Raw genomic sequence first — 20,706 nt, 5'->3', positions numbered from 1 at the left:
TTTCTCAGTTCAAATCAGAGCTGACGTCACAGTAGCATTAGGGCAATCCTTCTTTCAAAGTGCACAGACACGAACAGGCAGGGGCACCGAGAGATTAACTTAATGACGCCCAGAATGTGGGCCGGAGTCACTCGCCCTGCGGCTCAGAGCCTGCAGCGCCTCCAGCCTGGCAGTTTGGGGTGGCGTGGTTTCTAGAGCTTTGGTCTGGCTCTAGGTTCTCATAGGTCCAAGCCTCTTAGAGATTCAGCTTTGAGGTCCCCTCCACTTTCGGGGGCTTTCTGTAACTTCTGAGCAAACTCAGGTCCTCTCAGGTCTTTGGAGATCCAAGGCCATGATTTGGTTCCAGAATTTCCCAGCTCCTCTTGGGAAGGATGACCTGGGACAATTCAGCGCCAGAGAGAGGGCTTCAGCCCACGTGCTTCTGGACACCTGAAGTTGGGGCTGGCATTCTGAGGTAAATATCGACTATAGTTTCTTCCTTTTCATTCCACTGGCTCATGAGGGCAAAGAGTAAAATCTAGGTCTTCTTTCATCACGGCTCAGTTCTCCAATACACCAGGCTAAGTTCCATGTTCTTTATTTAACTTGAAATGAGTCAGTCAACTTACACAGGTACGTCTGATGTGACAGGATTTTCAAAAGGGAAGTGTTCACATATCTAATCGAAGTAATTTTTCTGTTACCTTTAAATTGCCATTAATAGTAGGCAATTTACTTTCAATTCTTTCTATGTATATATTGGTGCAAATGAAGTAACAGAATGTAGTCGTTTAACACGCTGCAAGGAACAGGGCACATGAGGAAGCAAAGCTCTGGAAATCGGCCAGTTCTTAAATAAAAGGCTTAAACTTATATTTTGGGCCCCAGACTGAATCATTTTGTTCCCACTAGTGATATCACGTCCAAGTTTGTTTTTGAGGGTCTCAGGCATTATTCCAGAATTTGGGGGGCGGCAAGGCATGGTGAAGGATTGTAGTTAATGTTTTCATTTGGAGGAAGGAAAATATGTGATAAAAAGAAATCAGTCTTCCAGATTCACTGTAACTTCAGGATTTTATGTTTAGGAATAACCCAAGAGCCTAATTAGTCCTATTTAAAACAATTTCTTAACTTCAGAATACTTGGTAGACAGGAAGATTTATTTACATGTCCAGATTTTAGTTAAATTTTGCCTGGTTTGTTTAATTTAGTAGAAAAGCAAACCATTTATTTATTCTGTTTAAAATAGCTGATTTGACATAGACTGTTTGTGTCAAGACACACGAGGCCTGGATTGTTCACATTTTCTCTCAGCCATCAGATGACTGATAACTACTATAGGAAATGGTTTTGCGCAAGCAACTCAACGAGACTTGGGAAAAAAATAGCATCCCTTTTTGGTTTTTCAAACAGCTATTCAGTAATAACACATTGCGAAAAAAATAAGGTGATTCTAGTATTTTGAAGATCATGCAGTAAGGAAAATAATCCTCTAATATGAAACACTAATTGAATATTTTAAACTCTAATTTACAATGCAACCACACTTTACAAACTTGCCAAATTAAACATATTTTCTCCCACTTTTACCTCATTTAAAAAATACTATATCTACACTATAAAATGTTACTTGGGGGAATTCGTCAAATACTATTCCATTTTCAAATTTCTGTTTTATAGTTTATTTTTGTAACATTTCAGATGAGTTTACACAGTAATTAAGATATGATTAAACAGTGCAAATTCACTGAAACATTTTGATGCTGAGTTGACACTATGCCAAAGATTTAGAAATATATTAAGATATGACTCACATGATTTCCTATATAGTACCAGTCAACCATGTGTCCCAGTTAAAAATATGGACATTTGAATTTTGCTACAACACAGTCATCTTAATAAGTAGATGTGAGTCATGAACTCAACATCAGCATTAAAAGGATTCCAATGTATCCGAAGAATTGACCCGATTTTTTGGTTTTTAATCCTATTATTTGGCTTTAGGTGTAGCCTCATATCTCCTCCCCCAGAAACAGAATGAAGAGCATTAATCAGAATTACCTCTCTTAATATCCTGTTGTTTGTTGTTGAGAGGAAATTTCCTAAAATCCTCTGGATTACTATTAGCACAATGGGCATTATAAAATAAATAACCTGGCACTTGGACACATAGATTCCGGGGGTTAGTGAAGAAGCTGACGGTGACCAACCGAGCCCACTCATCTGAGCGTGATGCTGCACGCTGAGGGAGCACTGCCACCGACAGACATCGCACAGCAGGGGCCCGCGATCTGCAACCTCATTATCAGAGAGGGTTTGTCAGGCAGGCACAAGGCACCGGGCTTGGCTGCTTCCACAGATCGACTTTCCGGAGAATACACATGAAGCCTTATCTGGTCAGACTGTACACTGTGTATTTAATACAGTAGTAGCATATAAGATTAAAACAGAAAACACGGTAACTATTTAAGGTTTTAGACAAATTACAAAACCACATGCTTTCTCATTCAACAGGAAAGCTTAAAAGTCCAATGGATCTTAAACACTGTTGGTTGTTCCTCAAAGGCGGTGTAACGTGCTCTCGGAGGGCAGGTTGTATAGATCTTCTGACACTTCCCGTGAAGGGCCTTGTCAGCACATCTGTGGCCCAAGCACTGCTGAAATGTCTGTTTTATTAGGGTAGCTTCATTTTGTTTATAAACTAACGGTTTTCATTTCTCCAAGGAATCATTTCAAAACGTTCTTCCAGATGCTAACTCAGCACTACTGAGCGACTATCCACAAGGGCCAGCTACTTACTGGCACTGGGACTGTGTGGAACAGGAAGTCGGTGCTGCCTCTCGTGTCCTCAATGACACCCGGCAACAGAGCACGGACCGCAGCACTCTTAGCACAGGCGGCCTAAAGATGGCAAAGACCCAGGGGTCGATAATCGGATTGATCGACAGAAACCTAAGGGCTTGGAGGTCCCACTTTTCTCTTCGGGAAAAGGCTTCATCCATATATGCAAAAATCTGTAAGACACAAAGGGGAAAAGAGATGTCAGTTACCTTGCAGCCGCGGACAGGCTTAGACGGCATGCACCTCCCTAAGGCGTGGCGTGTGTGGTGGTGGAAGGCGGGCAGGAAAACCGCAGTCTTCTTCCATGTGCGGATCGTAAAGAATGAAGTCACGTTTTCTGTAATTGTACTCAACATTAACATAGGTGCCATGTCCTGAGCTTGTCACTGGGGATGGAGGAAAATGAATAAACTATTCTTGGCACTTCGAATGCTAATAACAATATTAGTAGCTCCCATTTATTAATAACCTAATGTATGTCTCATGAATTGACTGGGTACTAAACCCACTTTATTTCTAGTCTGAAACAAAGTATTGTCTCCCTTTGACAGATGAGGAAGTGAACATTAGTAAAGTTAATAACAACATGTTCCATTTACTTTCAAACACTTAATCTCATTTAATTATCACAATTCGGTGAGAGAGGGTACATGCCAGAGCACCCTCCTCGGGAACACAGTTCTGGCTGTTGGACTGCCTGGGTTTGAATCCAGGCTCCATGTTCAGCCTTGGGACTGTAGGTAAGAAAATTAACCTCTCAGTGCCTCAGTTTCTAATCCTTAAAACGGGCCGTAATAACAGTGACACCTGCCTCAGAGGATGTTGGGAGACAACAGGAAGTAACATGTGTGAACTACTCAGCACAGCACTCACCTAAGAGATCCTCAGTGTTCCTGCCGTCATCTCCATCTCCCACCAGGGACACCACGGCGCAGGGGAGGCGGGTGACTGGCCCAAGCTCCCAGGGCTGGTTAGTGCCAAGTCAGGACACAAATTCCAGCCCCCTCCACACCAGCGCAGTGCTCACTGTGCACTACATCTAGGTGCCGAGATTAGGGCCAAGGCTTTCAGAACAATGTCCTAAACACGGGAAAGCTGACATGTCTTCACACACTAGCCAATGTTTTCACTGGGATACCAGCTCTCATCTGAGTCCTTGGATATTTAGGGGGTAACACAACTTTTTGGTTAGATTGAAAGGAATGGAACAGTATACACTCAACAAAGATCAACCACTTCTACCCGGTTTACAGAAAAGAGGAAAACACATGTCAATCACACTCAGTCATTGAAAATCTGTTCTTCTAAAGCTCCAGGGACTTCCTTACCAGTGGTGGCCCAAGGGTTAGTGAGCTATTCCCTCTGGCCTCCACTCTCCTTTGCCAGAAGAAGGAAGGGTTTATTTCCTCTCCCTGAGACTCACGCTACAGGAATCTGGCAACTGGATATACAAAGCAAATTGCAGCGAGCGAGAAGAGTAGTCATCTTCTGGCTGCTTACGTCAGGACAATAGTAGGAAAGTTTGCAGCCACAGGTGTTTATGCCAGAGAATCTTGGCATAGGGAATGGAGAAAAGACTTGGCAGACAAGTAAGGGAAAAGAAGAAATCAGGGTTTCCCTGATTATAGAGAGAAGAGTTAGGTAGGGATATGCAATAGAGCAATAATTTTCTTGTCAGCTGAACTATTTTGGGTGAGAAATATACAGTACTTATATGGTGTATTTAAGGAGCGAGTTTTGAGTTTAGAAATTCAGGATACTAGTGTAGGTAAGTCTGATAGATTAAAATATATTAGTCACTACTCACACCCTGCCCCCCCCCCCGACTCCACACACACACAACGAGCCCTTCGTTGTAGGAAAAGTAGGTAGCTGAGTTTATGATCTAGTTTCACCAAAGAATTTGGCAACACTGCATTGGCCCCCGCACGGGCAGTGTAGTGCGGGCTGGCTCAGCGACCCAGCACCACAGCTTCACACATGAGACGAGTCAGGTTTTCAGTGGAGAACAGCCCACAGCACAGTTCCTGATCCCTGGAGAGTGTGACAGAGCCATGAGAAGTGCAAAATGATTCTAGAGAATGAAGCAATTCTGTATTATTTGCTTCCTGTCCTTTTCATGCACTATGCTGGGTAATTTTTAGAAATGCTTACAACTTGCATTTCTGGAGGTGGCCACTATTTTGTGGAAGACAATTTCTTCTTTTACACTTGGAAAAGGGATGTATTCAGTGACAAAGTTCTTGATGTAAGTGTTGTCTTCTCCTATCTTCCCGTTTTTTTTCTTTGGTTCCTGTCTTTTGCCTACAGCTCACCATTTTTGATCTTGTGGATCCTGGTTTGTTTGTTTTTTTAATTGTAAAATATACATAGCATAAAATTTACCATTTTAACCATTTGCAAGTGTATAACCAGTGGTATTAAGTACTTCACATTGTAGTGCAACTCTATTGTTTATATTTTTTATTTTCTGTATATTATGATGTTTTGACGTGTTAAAACCTTTCAGGCTAGGGACAGATGGCCACTCCCTGGGCTGGCCAGTTCCTGGAGACAGCCAAGGGCTCACCCAGGAGCAACTGTTTGATGTGCAAACTAACCAATCCACAGCTCCTCCATCTGGCCTGTGCCCAGGAAGAGAGTAATCCTCTGCCTTCATCATCCCGGTGCCTGGTGCCAGACGACTAGGCACCCCCATGGCTCAGAGTCTGCAGCCAGTCCTAACCCATTCCCCCTGCCCTGCCTTTCCTCAGAAACTCCAATAAAGGCTGGGCCCAGCCTCCCTCAGGCTCCTGACCTGCCCTAGGACTTTCCCATGTGGCCCTCGTGTTGTACAGTGCCTCCTGTTTCTAGGACCTGTGCGTATAAGACAATTTGCTTTCCTGAGCTCTTCTGTTCTCCTCTTGTGGCCACACCTGACTGACCATCACATAAAAGAACCCAGAACAGAACCATCACCACCATCCATCTCCAGAACTTTTTTCACTTTCCCAAACTGTCCCCATTAAACAATAACTCTACATTCCCCTCTCCCACCAGCCAATCCTGTATTTCAATTAAAGGGTGACACGATGGATATAAGTCAATTAACAATGTTTCAAAGATATTCTGGAATTCAGCTTCAGACGCTGGTAGCATATGCGTATGTTTTTGCATTAACTACCAATGAATTTGCTCTGGGAAAAGTATCAAGCGCTAAACCCCACAGGTCAAGTGAGCTTACATTTGTTCCAGCTCTGTCTACAGGGCTTTGCTAAGAATACAGAGCTCGTAGTGACACCTACACAGCGGCACAGATGAAAACCAGCGGGTTTCAGATTCATCTTCTATAGAATCCTCACAGCCTCCCCCGGAGACGTCCTCGTGGCCCTGGCTGGGTATGGTTTGTTCCCGAGACTTTCCTACCCAATACAGCCACCCAGCACGTTCAGAATTTGAGAGCAAATGAGAGCTTTATCTGCTCATTGAAATCACATGAGGAGCGTTAAAATACAGACTCTCCCTTAGCAATTCTGATCAATCCAATCTGGGCTGTAACGTGGGCACCACAGCTTTTAGACGCTCCCAGGGGATTCTAACGTGCAGCCAAGATTGAGAACCAGCACTTAGAACCTCGGCCAACAGCTGAAATAGTTAAAAATCGCTCATTTATCACACCCCAAAACAAAAGACTCACTTGGGCCTGGCCAATCAAGCAAAAGCTTTGAGCTTCTGGAATTCAGCTCCTAGAACGGATTTGCCTTCGGAACTTGAACCCCATGGAGACAGCAGCTGATATTTCCTGAATAACTATGCGTGCCAGGCACGGTGCCAAGCAATTTGTGGCTTCTGTTTACTCCTTACTCGAACCTGCAAACTGCTATTGCTCCCATCTTCGTAAGGAGGAAACCACACTTCGAAGGTTCGCGTCACCTCACCCAGTCACACTCCCTGAAGCATGGAAGCCGCGAGACCACACGCAGGCTGTGGGACCTCGCTCTCCCGCAGCCACTGCACAGCTGCGCCGTCTGCATACGAAGCCTGCGATGCACAGCCTCCTCTCAGAAACTCACCGTCACGGCCCGAGTTAGGGCTCGGAGGGGACTTCTTTTCAAAGGTGTCACAAAGGGTAATGGGTATCACTGTTCCTGTTTAGATTTAGAACCATAACTATATCTAAGTAGCTGCGTGACTTTCTTCGGGACCTTTCTTTCTCCACACTTCCCGAAGCGGCACCGCAGGGAGGTCGCTCCATGTCCATCCGCCTCGTGAAAGGCACTGGGGCGCCCCGGCTATGGGCGCTGCATGACCCATTCCTTCAAAAACTCTCTCGGGGAAATTATTCCCCAGGTATACAATGTTTTAAGGAATCCCATTTCCCCAAATCACAGGTGCTTTGTGGTGGAGGGAACAGAAGCCAACTTCCCTGCAGAAGCAAACACTGGCGCATGCATACGGCTCCAGCACGAAAGAGCGTGGCCCCTCTGCTTCAGGTGACCCCAGAACTGGCCACAACAGAGAGCCAGCGCCAGGGCTTAGAGCTCTGGCCTGTAGACTCCAGGGGGTGGCTCTTAACCCTTCAGGAAAATGATGGACACAATGAACCATCTACTCAGAACTCAGATCAACACAAAACTTTGCAAATGGCTTCAAAGTGGCCCATGCACTGTCCATGGAGCGCATTAGGAAGCCTGACAGAGAGGGTGTTTCAGCCTCTGGGGAACCACTTTCCCTAACCCTCGCCCCTCCCACCACATGTGTGTCCCAACTGCAGAATTCTTAAGCCTAGTTTTCTGTTAGAGGGGAACAGTTTTAAGCAGCAAAATATTCTGAAGAAAATGAAGCGTAGGACACCTTGGTGATATAACTTGAGGCACAGTGGACCTGAGCTCAAAATGAGAAAGGGAGAGGTGATCAGAAACTTCAAAATAAAGGCCAGGAGAAGCCACGGACGCCTGGCAGCTGAAGCTGCAGATCAGCCTGGGTCTCAGGCCTTCAGCTGAAGAGACATGTTGACCGCCTTCCTGAAATGCTATCTCCAGAGGTCACCACCACTTCTAGTCTTCTTTTTTTTTTTAACTTAATATTGTGATGGGCTCTTGACATGCCAGAAAAGAAGTATACCATCCCCAAAAGCTGTTTTTCTTTAAGCTGAGGACCTGGCCGTATTCATCTGAAACACCAGTGAAGAACGCCTTGGCCAAGGGTGTAGACACCATGCACAACTTCTCTTCTGGGAAAAGGACTATGCTTCTTACTCTCTAAATTTTAAAAACTCAGTGTAATTGCGTCTTTATTCACAACCACCACTTCATAACATCAAATGGCAAAGTTAAAGATGTCAAGTGAAAACACACATGGAGGAACTTCTCTTAAAGGTCATGTGTTGAAACCTTTTCAACAATCCCCCAACGCATCGTCAATGGTCCTAAATGATAAAGGACCTTGCAGTAGCTCCTGGATATCAACTCACACATTGCCAGGCAAGTTCACTGTGGTTATGCATACAGATTTTGGGATTTCTCTTTCATCCCTACTAGAGTTGTGATATTTTGCATGTATGTAACTGACCAACTTCCTATCAGTTTTATAGCCCCCATTCATGTTACACTCTACATAAAGATTACGAAGAGTGAAGAGAAAACTTCAGTACTGTTTACTTGAGTTTGTTCTGTATTGCAAAGATCATATTTCTACTGATCAGATTTTCTAGAAATTATAGCCCTAAAGAATTTCTAAAGATGAAGATATTTTTAGGATGAGTCAATGGTTCATTCTTGAAATTTTAGAACCAAATTAAAATGCACTTTATCCTAATGGCATGTGGAGAACAGTTTAAAATGGACAGAATCTACCCACAATGATTAGTAAAGCTGCGTGAAGGCAGCTTGGTGTAGGTTGGAAATTAAGACACAAATAGTATCTTATGCAAGGATGGAGGTCTGATATATTTCCTGTGTTCTGTTCCATTTCAGGAAGAAAGTTTCTATTTATCTCTGTGAAACGATGACAGCACTGATTAACATAAGGAGGAATTTATTAATTTATACAATATCCCTTTAGTGGGTAAACAGTTTGGAATACGTTGGTCCCATGCAGATTTCATATCGGACAGCCAAAATAATGTCATTTCCTAAACACCACATGCTTTTTATTATCACGTAAGAAATGTTTTATGTGTACCAATGGAAGATTTTATCTGAGGGGTAATCTGATTATTTCTTAATTTAGACCAGCATTTACATGAGGAACCTCCTAAAATATGGGTCTCAGCCTTTTAATTCATAGGTCTGTGGAGAAGAAAAAAGGGTCACACCCTTGGCCTCAGCTCAGGCCCTTGATCTGACAGGGAGAGAAAGGTCTTTGCCATTTTATTTTTAAAGTGAACAAGTTAGAATTAAGAGGCCAGGTGGTCCATCGTCACAATCTTGGATTAATCTTCTCGTGTTACCCCTGAGATGAGTACTTTCTCTCCTGAGAGTGTGGTGGTTCCGAGCACAGCCTCAGTGCTTAACTGCCTGGCTTTGAATTCTGGCTCCAACACTCAGCAGCTGGGGGACCCAGGGTAAGTTATTTGCCTCATCTGTAAAATGGGAATATTTTACAGGTGGTTATGAAGATAACAGGTTCGTCTCAGTAAGCATTAGCACTCAGAGACGTTAGCCATTTGGATGGTGATAATAATGGTGTCTGAGGTTGACCTTGACTTCACTACAGGGCACTGGCATTTTGCATTTTGATAGTTTCATTTCCAAACTTTGGAAGTCCTAGACTGGCATTCTTGGAGGAAGCAGTAATTCTAACCTGCCCACCCACTGGGACAACGGCTGACAGCAGCAGCTCCAGGTTTCTCAAGTCCCCGCTCCTGAAGGGCTGGACCAAGCTGGTGTCCCACCGGGTACTCAGCCGTGAACTGTCCTCCTTACTGGGCTGGTGGTGCGGCCCCTTTTTGAGGGGCACAGAAAGCAGCTCTGTTATCCCGAGGAAGGAATAGGCAGAGAGAGGGTAAACTGCCAGTGTTTTCTGGGACACAAGGAAGAAAATTAGTTCAAACAGCTCATTAATAATTATTTTACATTGATTACGTTTTGAATTGATGATATTTTGGATATATTAAGTAAATTATATTGATTAAATTATACTGATTAATCAGTATAATTAATTACTGATTAAAATTAATTTCATCTGTTTCTTTCAACCTTTTGTTCAGCGGCCACTAGAAAATCTAAGTTTCCATATGTGGCTCATGCTGTATTTCTGTTGGGCTGCGTGTGCTCTGCTAGAGGAACAGGAGAACTCAAGGCAATCTCATGGTGCCCCCGGTCAGGACATGCGGAAATGATTCCTGCCTCGGGTGGGAGACTGGACAGGCCATTTCTGACCACAGTTTTGGTGTGAGCCAAGTAAACTAAAGGGACCTGGGGGAAAGTGCCCTGGAGCACACAACAGGCATTTGAAATAGCAGAACAAACTCACCAAACAGTGGCCATGAGTTTTGAATCATCAGATAAGCCCTCCTTACCTATGTAAGGATACTGCAGCATTTCATAAGGTTTAAAGTGCTACGTAAACAAAAGACACTAACAAGGACCAAGAATCTACTGACAGAACAGAACTGGTCAATGGCTCGTCGATACTTCCCATTTAAGGTGGGTTCATTTAAGGTGGGTTCCAATATCTGCTTGGTGCCTAGTGGGCTACCTAGTCATCTGGAAAGTGTGTCACTGGGCCCCAAGGCAAGAAGTCAGCTCGCCCGTCTTCCTGAGTGTGTTCACACGAGGCTCTCCTGCTCAGAGTCCTCGCCGTGCCTATCTGCAGAAGCAGACCTGGGTCACGTGTGCTGATAGTGTCCATGCTGAGCAGCAGCTTGGGGGAGCCGAAGCCCCCTCATAATCTTCCTCTGGCCCTTCAGGCCATGAACAGGCATTCAAAGAAAAACACAGCTTCAGAGAAAACCTGCTCTCCCACTCCAGAGCAGACTCCCCACTCTTGCACTTGGCACCTCTGGAGCTGCCCCGGCTTAATATTAAATGAAGGGGAGATACATATACATATATTTGAAAGTCAACATGTGGCAATGATAGAATTCAGGATAAAAGGCAAATTTACTTGAAAACGGGAACCTGTTGAAAATCACTGCCTTTATCTTAAAAATACAGTTTGTGCAGAGGGTCAGTCACAATCAAAGGTGAGACCTTCTCCCTCCTGTTCTTGTCTAAAGGCTTAGGAAAGTGAATAACAACCCTCCTCACCAGTATGTGGCCACCTCCGAGCTCATCGCAAGGCTGTTTACGTAGCTGGGGTGGGGGATATTTTTACACATGCACTCGCGGAGGACAGACAGAACTCCAAGGACTGACATCCCCATCCACACCAGTCCAAGGCAGGCACTCCCCAGTTCAGAAATGGTTTATGTCTCCCAAGTTGAATTCTAAGTTGTTTAGTGAACTTCAAATGCTTTCTCTCAGACACATGTTCTGCATCGTAGTCCCAGCCCCCAAAAACTTGATTTAGCTCCTAAAATAATTGAAAGGTTCTACCAGTAAAAGAAAACAACTGCATAGAAGCCACATTGGTTTCTATATCTTAGCATTCCCGTTGCACAAACTGCCCGGCTCAGGGTGTAATGGGAGATGCGGCTCGCATGGTCCTACTTCATTTGATAACAGCGTACCTTTTACATCCTCCATCTCATTCCCCCTGTGCACTCAGACCCGCCTATACCCTGACAGAGAACAGGGTAGAAGTGTGAGGACAGTGGGGACCAGGGAGAAAAGAACACAGCTGAGAAAGAGTTGATCTGGGAGAGGTCATATCCAGGGTTTAGGGCCCTGTGTCCTTTCCCACCCCGAGGATGAACGTACGGAGAGAATCAAAAGCAGTGAAGGGGGCAGGAGGGAGGATGAAGTTACTTCTTCAGCCTTTACAGACCATACCTGCTCATGGCAGGCACTGTCCATCTCTCTTTCCTCTGAAACTATGGCAGGTGGGAGTCTCTGCTGACTGCTTACCCCCTGCAGGGTCAGTCTTGTTCTCTTGAAGAGTAGCAAGCAAAGCTACCAAAACTTCTAGCTCTCACTGCTCTCTATGAGGCCCGCCATGCTCAGACAGACCCCAGGCTCTGCTCCCGTGTTACACCTTAGGGAGCATCATAGAACTAACTGCTGGGGTTGCCCCAAACCAGGCCAGCACCCACCCGGGAACCCAGGCTCCTGTCCTCCAGCTCCCAGGGCCGCCTCTGGCCTGCTGGGTCACGGCAGGTGCGAGGATGAACCAGCCACTCCTGCGTGTGGCTTTGTGCTCCTAAAGTGCACAGCTGTACACTCAAGAACACCTGTACATGTGTGACAGTAACATCAAGAGGATGTTTTGTAACAGGATACAAACGTCTGCTCCAGAAGGATCTCCAAAGCTTAGCAGGGTTCCTCCAAGCCAAGGTCTTGTCCTCTAATTATCACTATGGACACATTGTGAATTGCCAGGGCCACAGAGAGTTATACTCCCAGTATGTAAATTGAGAAACCTTTAAACTAGGTGTTTGTTGAACTTTTAGGGCAAATAATAAATGCTCTGAACGTTGGCCACGGGCCCCCTCTGACCCCTATGGGTTGGGTACCACACTTGCCCTGGGAGACACAGCAGACAAGGCAGGAGGATGGCATGAGCCGGCAGGAAGTCGGGCTGTGCTGACAACCTCCGAAGGCGGAAGGGGCTGCCCGCGCCGCAGGTCCTGAGCCAGGCTGTTCCTGGTGGGACGGGGCCCTCTCCAGGGGCTTCCGACTCTCGGACGGGGCGCAGGGCTGGCTTAGCCAAGGGCCAAGGCTCCCTCCCAGGGGGACTGTGTGACCGTCTGAGAAACGCCAGGGTTAGGGCAGGAAGGAAGCGGGGTGAAGGTGAGAGAGGGAAGGCTACAGACCTTTACAAACCAGGACATGTGTTTACAAGTTTCCAAACGGGTGGGAGTGAGAGGGGAAGTGTGGGAAGGCTGCGCAGAGCAGGGCTGCGGACTGAGCGACTTACTGTGAAAGGCAAGGAGCAGACGGCGAAGGTGATGGTCATAATAGCCAGGAGGATGAGGTGGTCCATCTCCTCCGCCATGGACACCCGTTCGCCTCTCCTGCGCGTCCCAGGGCCGCCCGGGCCGCTGCCCAAGGCGGGCGCGCAGCAGCTTCCCCTGGCCCGGCGGTGCATGCGGACGAGGTGGAGGATGACGCTGAGGTTGCAGGCGAGCACCGCGACGATGAGCAGCAGCAGCAGCGTGGCGTAGAGCTGCAGGTACGCGGTGCGTCCATGCCGGATGAAACACCACGTCCCAGGGCAGTACTGGGAGTACTGCCTGTCGCCCAGCAGCGGCAGGGAGCAGAAGAGCAGGGACGCGGCGTAGACGGCGGGCAGCACGACGAGGCCGCCGCGGCGCGTGACGCGGCGCTGGTACAGGTAGGGGTGCCCGATGGAGAGGTAGCGCTCCAGGGCCATGGCGAAGAGCATGAGCATCGTGGCCAGGCTGAAGAAGGTCATGGCGAAGGCGAAGTAGGTGCACGCGCGGCCCTCGGGCGCCAGTGCCACCAGAGTCTGGTTCCGCGCGTACGAAGCCAGCACCACGGGGCTGATGAGACAGGTCCCCAGCAGGTCGGTGAACACCAGCTCGGTCACCAGCACGTGGAACAAGGAGACGGAGCTCCCGCGGCCGGCGCTGCGCCCCGCGTCCCCCAGCCAGCGGCGCGCCAGCAGCGCCAGCGCGATGAGGTTCCCCAGCACCCCGGCCGAGAACATCACGGAGCTGATGGCTGGGCTCTCGCCCGAGGGGAGCCACTGTCGAGACTCGCAGTCCCCGGGCCGGGAGTTATTGGAGGCATTGCCCATGGTGGGGCGTCAAGAGGGAGACGGGTCCTCCTCTCCCGGCCTGTACCTGGGGGGAGGAGGGTCTGAGAGCCGGAGGGATGGAAGCCGCAGCCCCTTCCGGGCCCCTGCGCGGGCGGAGGGCAGGCTCGGCCGGTCTGCAGCCGCTCCCGCTCGCGGAGAGGCCGCTGGGCTGCAGCATCCGGGCGGCGCTCGAGGCTGCTCCGCCGGCCCGCGCCCGCGCCCAGGGGCCGCCTCCACCTCCACCTCCACCTCCGCCTCCTCGCGGGGCCGGGCTCGCGCGGCGCCCAGCTGTCCCGGGAGCGCCCGCCAGCTGCCCGGAGCGGGAGGCGGCCCCTCGGGTGGCGGTCGGGGCTCGGAGCCGCTGGCCCCCGCCGGGCGGCGCTTACTCAAGCGGAGGGCTGGGCGCGCGCGGGCGGTGCGGGTCTGCGCGGAGTTCCCCGAGGGCGGGGCGACCGGAGAGCAAAGCGACTCAGCAAACGGCAGGGAAGTGGGGAGGCCCCAACCCGTGAGAAGTGGAAACGACGGAAAATACGGACACCAAAGACGGCTTACAGCAAGACCCATATCTTCTCTTTCTTTTTTTAGCATTCTCAGGAAGATACCGAAGAGGGCGGGACCCGTGAGGGAGGAAGTGAAAGCGGCCGGTCCAGCCGGGACCGACCCGCGCGCCCAGCGCCTGCTGCGCTACTGCTCGATCTGCTCGCCGTCATTTCGCCTTTTCCTATGTCAACATCGTAGTGACAACCACTTGTTTAAGCAACCATTTACAAAAGGAAAAAAGAAACGTTCCTTGTAATTCTGTAGAATTGTGTTTGCGGACACAGCTTGACACCACTGCACATTGCTCTGGACTCAAGCTCAGTCTTCAAAGAAAATGTTTAGCCGTTAATTTTTTCCACGTTCAGTTAACCGTCCGGAAGACCCATTCCTGGTAAAGTTTATTGGTAAGTGGCCAGTTTCAGAGACTGGAACTGACAAAAAATGGTTGCTGACCAGCTATTGTCGTAATTGCAGAGTCTGAAAATGGGCTGATGTTTAAAACAAAAAAAATTCCGGTTTGACAGATGATGTGGGTAATTACATTGTGTAAGGAAGGTTCTTTTCACTCAGGGAAGGGAGGACTGGAATGATCCGCATGCGGAACTGGGCTGGAAAAACGTCGCGATGTTGGCGTAAAGGGAAGATGGCCCGCTGAGGAGCGCACCTCACTACAGCCAGCTTGCTCTCCAGGAGTATGTCGGCTCCCCCTGGTAATCCGCCCTGGGGATCGGGAAGTGATGGGGTTCCCAACAGGGCGCGCTCACAGGGGGCCTATTTTTCTCATATAAGAAGTTCAGTGGGGCCGGCTGGTGGCCCTCCCAGGACTCCCCTCCAGCCCGTCATTCCTAACATGCTGGCCTTCTGTCTACGTGCTCCTCCCCACGTGGTCACCAGTGCTGCCTGTATCATGAGGATTCAACTAGAGAAACAGAACCACTATGAGTGACAAAGAATGAAAGATTCTTTTTTTTTTTTTTTTGGAAGGTATGCTTTTGTTAGTGAGGAAGATTGGCCCTGAGCTCACATCTGTTGTCAATCTTCCTCTTTTTGCTTGAGGAAGATTGGCCCTGAGTGCACATCTGTTGCCACTCTTCCTCTTTTTTTTTTTTTCCCCTCCCCAAAGCCCCAGTACATAGTTGTATATCTGAGTTGTAGGTCGCTGTGGTTCTTCTGTGTGGGATGCTGCCATAGCGTGGCTTGATGAGTGGTGTGTAGGTCCGCACCCAGGATCCAAACCAGGGAGCTCTATGCCACATAAGTGAGTGTGGGGACTTAACCATTCGGGAACATGGCCAGCCCAAGAGATTTATTATTAGGCACTAGACCTACGCTGTTCAATATGGTAGCCACTAGCTACATGTGGCTATTTAAATTTAAATGAATTAAAATGAAATGAATAAAAACTTAGCTTCTCAGTTGCACTAGGTACAGTTCAAGTGCCCAATAGCCACATGTGACTAGTGGTTATCATATTGGTCAGCTCATATATAAAACACTTTCATCAGCACAGAAATTCTGTTGGACAGTGCTGCATTAGACCTTACGTGATCATGGGAGCTGATGGAGGAGTCTGTGCAGGTCTATTTGCTGTCTTTGGTTCGAATGTTGAGGCTGAAGTCACCATAGGTCAGCCAGAAGTTCAGTCAGGGTAGAAAGCTGGATGTGCATGAGAGCAAAAACAGACTTGGAGCCTGCCAGGACAAACTGGAATTCATGAACAACTGGAATCCTCAAAGACAGTCTGGATCCACATGTGTCTCTCATTACCTTCAAACTCAGTAACACAGTTGTACTGCAAGAGAAGCTGCCCCTGTCACGGAGCTGCACCTGTTCTTGGGTTAGGACTTGGAGCAGCTGGAGTCTGGGTGTGGTCTCGTGCCAACAAGGTGTGCCAGCAGATCAGTGACAGTGTGCCAGAGTTACCCCCTTGCCTGGAGCCCCGCAGTGTCCTTCAGAGCATGGAAACCATGGCTGTTGCTTTGCATCTGCCTTCCAGATCTCATGCAACATCTCTCTCATGGCCAACATTAACCTGAAACCATGCAGGATTCTGGAAAGGGGATCCTGCATAGCTGAGCTGACACAGTACAAAGTCACCACACTGTCCCACAGGTCCAGGTGTCAAGTCTGCACTGAAGGCGGAGAGCAAGGGAGAGACAGCACCATGAGCTTGCTCTCTCCTGTGCCTGTTTCTTTCATTAGGAAAGCAAAAGGTTTTCTAGAAGCACTCCAATAGACTTCCCTTCATATCTCATTAGCCAGAACTTGGTAAAATGGCCTCCCCTTAGCTCCAGATGAGGCTTAGAAACAGGGTATTGAGCATTTCCAGCCTCTTCTAGAGCAGAGGCAGGCAAGGAGGAAGGGGCTGGGACTGGCATGGGTTAGTCAACTGACGGTGTCTGCTGAGATATGCACAGTGCGTTCCCCACCATCCCCTCCTTATGGCTGGAAGGAACGTTCAAGAACACCCACTCCAAGTCCTTCATTTGTGTTTGACAAAACTGAGGCATAGAAAGGTTGACTTACCCAAAGACACACAGAGTTAGTGCAATAAAGCTAGCAGTATGGGAGTCAGACCATCTTATTTACATCCCAGGCCCCTGTATATTGCACACATGGTCCATTTAAAGCCATAAAGGCACACATAACAAGATAACCATCCTCAGTGCTACACCAGAACTCATTGGCAAATCACTCAACACAATTCAGATGTCACTTTTTGCCTGACACATTGGTAAAGGTTGAAAAGATTGCACATACCCAGTATGACCAAAGATAGAAATGGGCCACCGTTGGTGGGAGTGCAACCTTTCTGGTGGGAAAAGTTTATTCATTATTAGAAATTTCAAATATGCTTCATCCCAGAAATAATGTTATAGAAATGTATTGCCCTAGGGAGACATTATTGACAAGTACACAAAGATGTTAGACACACACACACACACACACGGAGCAGAAAGAATGTTCATTATTGCAAGAATCTAGAACTAAATGTCCTTCCATAGAGGATTGGTTTAATAAATTTTGCTATACCTATGCAATGGAATATAGTCATTAAAAGGATGATGCATATCTGCATTTATTAATAATGGTCTTTACCACATACTGAGTTAAAAGCATGTATATTATTCCATTCATATAAAATTATATGTGTAATTATTTGCATAGAGCAACATCTAGAAGTATGATGAACAGCAGTTTCAATGGTAATTTCTCTGGGTAATACTTTCTTCTTTCTTTTCTAACTTTGTCAAGTTCCTCAAATCTTTTTTTTTAAAGATGAGCTAACATCTTTACAGACTAACATCTGTTGCCAAGCTTCTTTTTTTCCCCTTCTTCTTCTTCTCCCCAAAGGCCCCCAGTCATAGTTGTATATTCTAGTTGTCAGTCCATCTGGTTGTGCTCTGTGGGACGCTGCCTCAGCATGGCTTGATGAGTGGTGCCATGTCCACACCCAGGCTCTGAACCAGCGAAACCCTGAGCAAGTGAAACAGAGCGCAGAACTTAACCACTCAGCCACAGGGCCGCCCAAATACTGTCTTCTTTATGGTTGTCTGCTTTGGTTGATTTTTCTGTAAGTATGTATTACCTTTATATTAGGAAATTCAAGGAAGCTGCTTTTTGTTTAGAAATATTTAATCATTAGAGGAGACTGTCTTTTCTACTTGGCAGAAGGCAAGGAGTTAGGTGCTAATGTTTAAATTCCCTTCCAGGGCTGGCCTGGTGGCACAGCGGTTAAGTGCACTTGTTCCGCTTCAGTGGCCTGTGGTTTGCCAGTTCGGATCCTGGGGTCAGACATGGCACTGCTTGGCAAGCCATGCTGTGGTAGGCATCCCACATATAAAGTAGAGAAAGATGGGCATGGATGTTAGCTCAGGGCCAATCTTCCTCAGAGAAAAGAGGAGAATTGGCAGCAGTTAGCTCAGGGCTAATCTTCCACTAAAAAATAAAAAAATAAATAAAGAAAAATAAATTCTCTTCCAGTTCTACATTTGGAATAGATGGTCTTGCCAGTTGCTTGATCCTGGTCAAGAAGATTGGAGATGCTATCCTTACATTTTTCACACGGGTTTTGCAACTGTCCTTCCTATTTGAAGACTGGAAATCATCACACATTGTGCACCATTTCTAATGAGATCATGCCCTGCCCCCTTCAAGTGACTGCTGTGACATTAGATTCTTGTCATCCCTTAGGGTCACTGCTTAACCCAGTTCTGACACAACTATCACCAAAAAGTCCCTCTCTCATAAAGGTGGTAACAAAAAGTCAAATGGTCAAAACCACAAAAGAGCAGTCAATAGAAACCAGCTTGGAGATACGTTCAAAGAATTCAGGGAAATTGTGAGTGGGCGGGTAGAGAATCTTAGTAGAGAAATGGAAACTATAAAAAAGAACCAAATGGAAATTCTAGAACTACAATTTACAGAACTTGGAGGTGGTAGAAGAAAGACTAGGCATATCGGGTCGCCTTTCCTTCCATGTCGTCATTGCTTCTGTGCTCGTGGGAAGTATTCTCACTCCTTCCACGCTGTGTGAGGCTGAGAGAACTCGGCTCCTGCTGCGCGCCCTGTTTCCACCCAAGAAGCGAAGCAGGGGTTTTCTATGCTCTCAGATTCCTCAAGCCTCTCTGAGATTTGGGGTACAGGCCACATTATCTAAGAAACCCACGTGTTGACATCTAAGCTCTCTTGTTCTCTTGCACTTCATTTTCCTCCTCTGCAGCCTATGGAACGAGCTGGGGGAAGTGGAGCAACTTTGCTCCTCATCGTCTCCTCTGGGTCTTCTTAGGCCTAGTGTTTCGAAAGTCATAAGCCAAGAATTGATGCCTGTGTTCCGTTGCATTGTCCTTTCTCTGAACCAGTCAGCACAGAACGCCCCAGCTGCTGCTAAAACTGGGGCAAGATCTGGAGTTTCAGGAAGTACTGGGCAAAAAATACATAGTAAACATGTCCAATTAGTGTCCAGCTACATCTGCATTCATTTGGCATGTGTGTGTCGCTTATCACAACCTCACAGGAGTGTTTGACAAACAGCTTGATAAAGTCTTCGCAAATCCCTGAGTCAATAAAAAGTGCATTGCAAATGGTTGTAAGATTACAACAGTTCTCTTGTCCTCAGGCAGGAAATGTCAGAAAGGTAAATCCACACACTGCTTATTAGCGCCAGGAGTTAGATGAAATGAGTCACTTGATGATGCTAGGAGGCAAATTACTTGGGATTCTAACTTCCTTTTTAAGACTGGTAGATGAAAACCCAGCATAATCATGAACACTCTCTTTTCTTAGAAAGATTTGCTTCCAGGGACAGAGAAAAGCACATGTAACACAAAAGCAAGGCAATGGTTATTCAACTTAAAGCAACAACTCATCACAGACACTTTGGAAAAACGGAAGGAAGAAGAAAACTCACCCGTGAATGTATCCATCAAAATTGACCACTCAGCATTTGGATGCATTTCCTTCAATTTTTCTTCTATGCAGCTTTTTTTGTTTCCATAGTTGTGATAATATATTATAGATAAATTTTTATATGGTTTTTTAAAAACTTTATAATGAATAGCTTCTGTTGCAATATGTATTAAGGGCCTTAAAAATGTGCATGCTCTGAGACCCAGAAACCGCACTTCTAGAAATCTATAATCCGTTTATTTATTCACGCAACAATGATTCATTAAGACATCTGTTTACTGAGGCAGCACAGTATAGTTTTAAGAGCATGGGGTCTGGAGTCAGATTGCTTTGAATTCAAATTTTAGTTCTGCTCTTAGGCGAGTTATCTTGCTTCTATGTGCCTCTATTTCCTCATCTGTCACACGGGGATAAGAACAGTGCCTACTTCACAGGTCGCGGCTAAACTCAGCCTGACCACAGCTAGCACTCAGCAGGGGTCAGTCCTGTTATTGCTGAGCAAGGTCCTGAGTAACCTAGTATGGTCCTTGCCCTAATGCAGCTCCTAATCAGATGATAGTAATAATGAAAAGACTACAGTGTATTAAGGGCTTGCTAGATCTGCTAAACTGCTGGTGGCTTCACACGCACCCTCTTGTTAGCTTCTCGAACAGTTCCATGGGAAGTGTCAGAGGCGTCGTTTCACAGACGAGCAAACTGAGACTGGAAGGACCAATGCTCAGAGTTGTAAGTACGAGGGAGGTCCTTTCAGGATTGTTTATATGTTGCTGTAGGAACTAACCTAAATGCCAAGTAAAAGGGAGTTATGTAAACACATTAGAGGTTCCTGTTCAATAGGATGTTGTGCAACTATGAGTGAAGTGAGTCATGGAACACTATGTATAATAGGGTTTAATTTCCAAGAAATAAATACTGAGATACATCGTTAGTGAACTTTTCATATAAAAATAAGTTCCAGTATATACTCCCAACTATTATTTTTCTTCATAAATATTAAATTACTTATTAAAATTTGGCTTATTAAAGGATCAATGCTCAATTTTAAAATGAGTTTTTATCATCTTAATAAATAATAAATATTTAATACCTACTGTA

At 46.6% G+C, this 20,706-nt stretch overlaps 1 protein-coding gene and 2 long non-coding RNA genes across 3 annotated transcripts in view; 2 read left to right on the top strand and 1 right to left on the bottom strand.

The window, feature by feature from the left end:
* The window catches only part of LOC111769597 (uncharacterized), an 11,843-nt gene extending 8,581 nt beyond the window's left edge, over positions 1-3,262 (top strand). The window contains exon 3 of the long non-coding RNA XR_002802394.2: positions 2,704-3,262. This is a non-coding gene — a long non-coding RNA (uncharacterized lncRNA). The remainder of the gene's footprint in view (positions 1-2,703) is intronic.
* Positions 2,480-13,662, bottom strand: PTGER2 (prostaglandin E receptor 2). The gene is given in 2 exon segments (NM_001127352.1): positions 2,480-2,993; positions 12,820-13,662. Coding segments are annotated over 2 exon segments (1,062 nt in total). The 3' UTR covers positions 2,480-2,774.
* On the top strand, positions 12,935-20,706 carry LOC106782230 (uncharacterized). The gene is made up of 4 exons (XR_011441238.1): positions 12,935-13,074; positions 14,248-14,606; positions 14,773-14,912; positions 18,187-20,706. It is a non-coding gene; the product is annotated as an uncharacterized lncRNA (long non-coding RNA).

Source organism: Equus caballus, chromosome 1, assembly GCF_041296265.1.
Source record: "Equus caballus isolate H_3958 breed thoroughbred chromosome 1, TB-T2T, whole genome shotgun sequence".
Taxonomy (NCBI): Eukaryota; Metazoa; Chordata; class Mammalia; order Perissodactyla; family Equidae; genus Equus; species Equus caballus.
The sequence above is the reverse complement of the archived record's forward strand: the minus strand, read 5'-3'. Positions and strand labels throughout refer to the sequence as shown.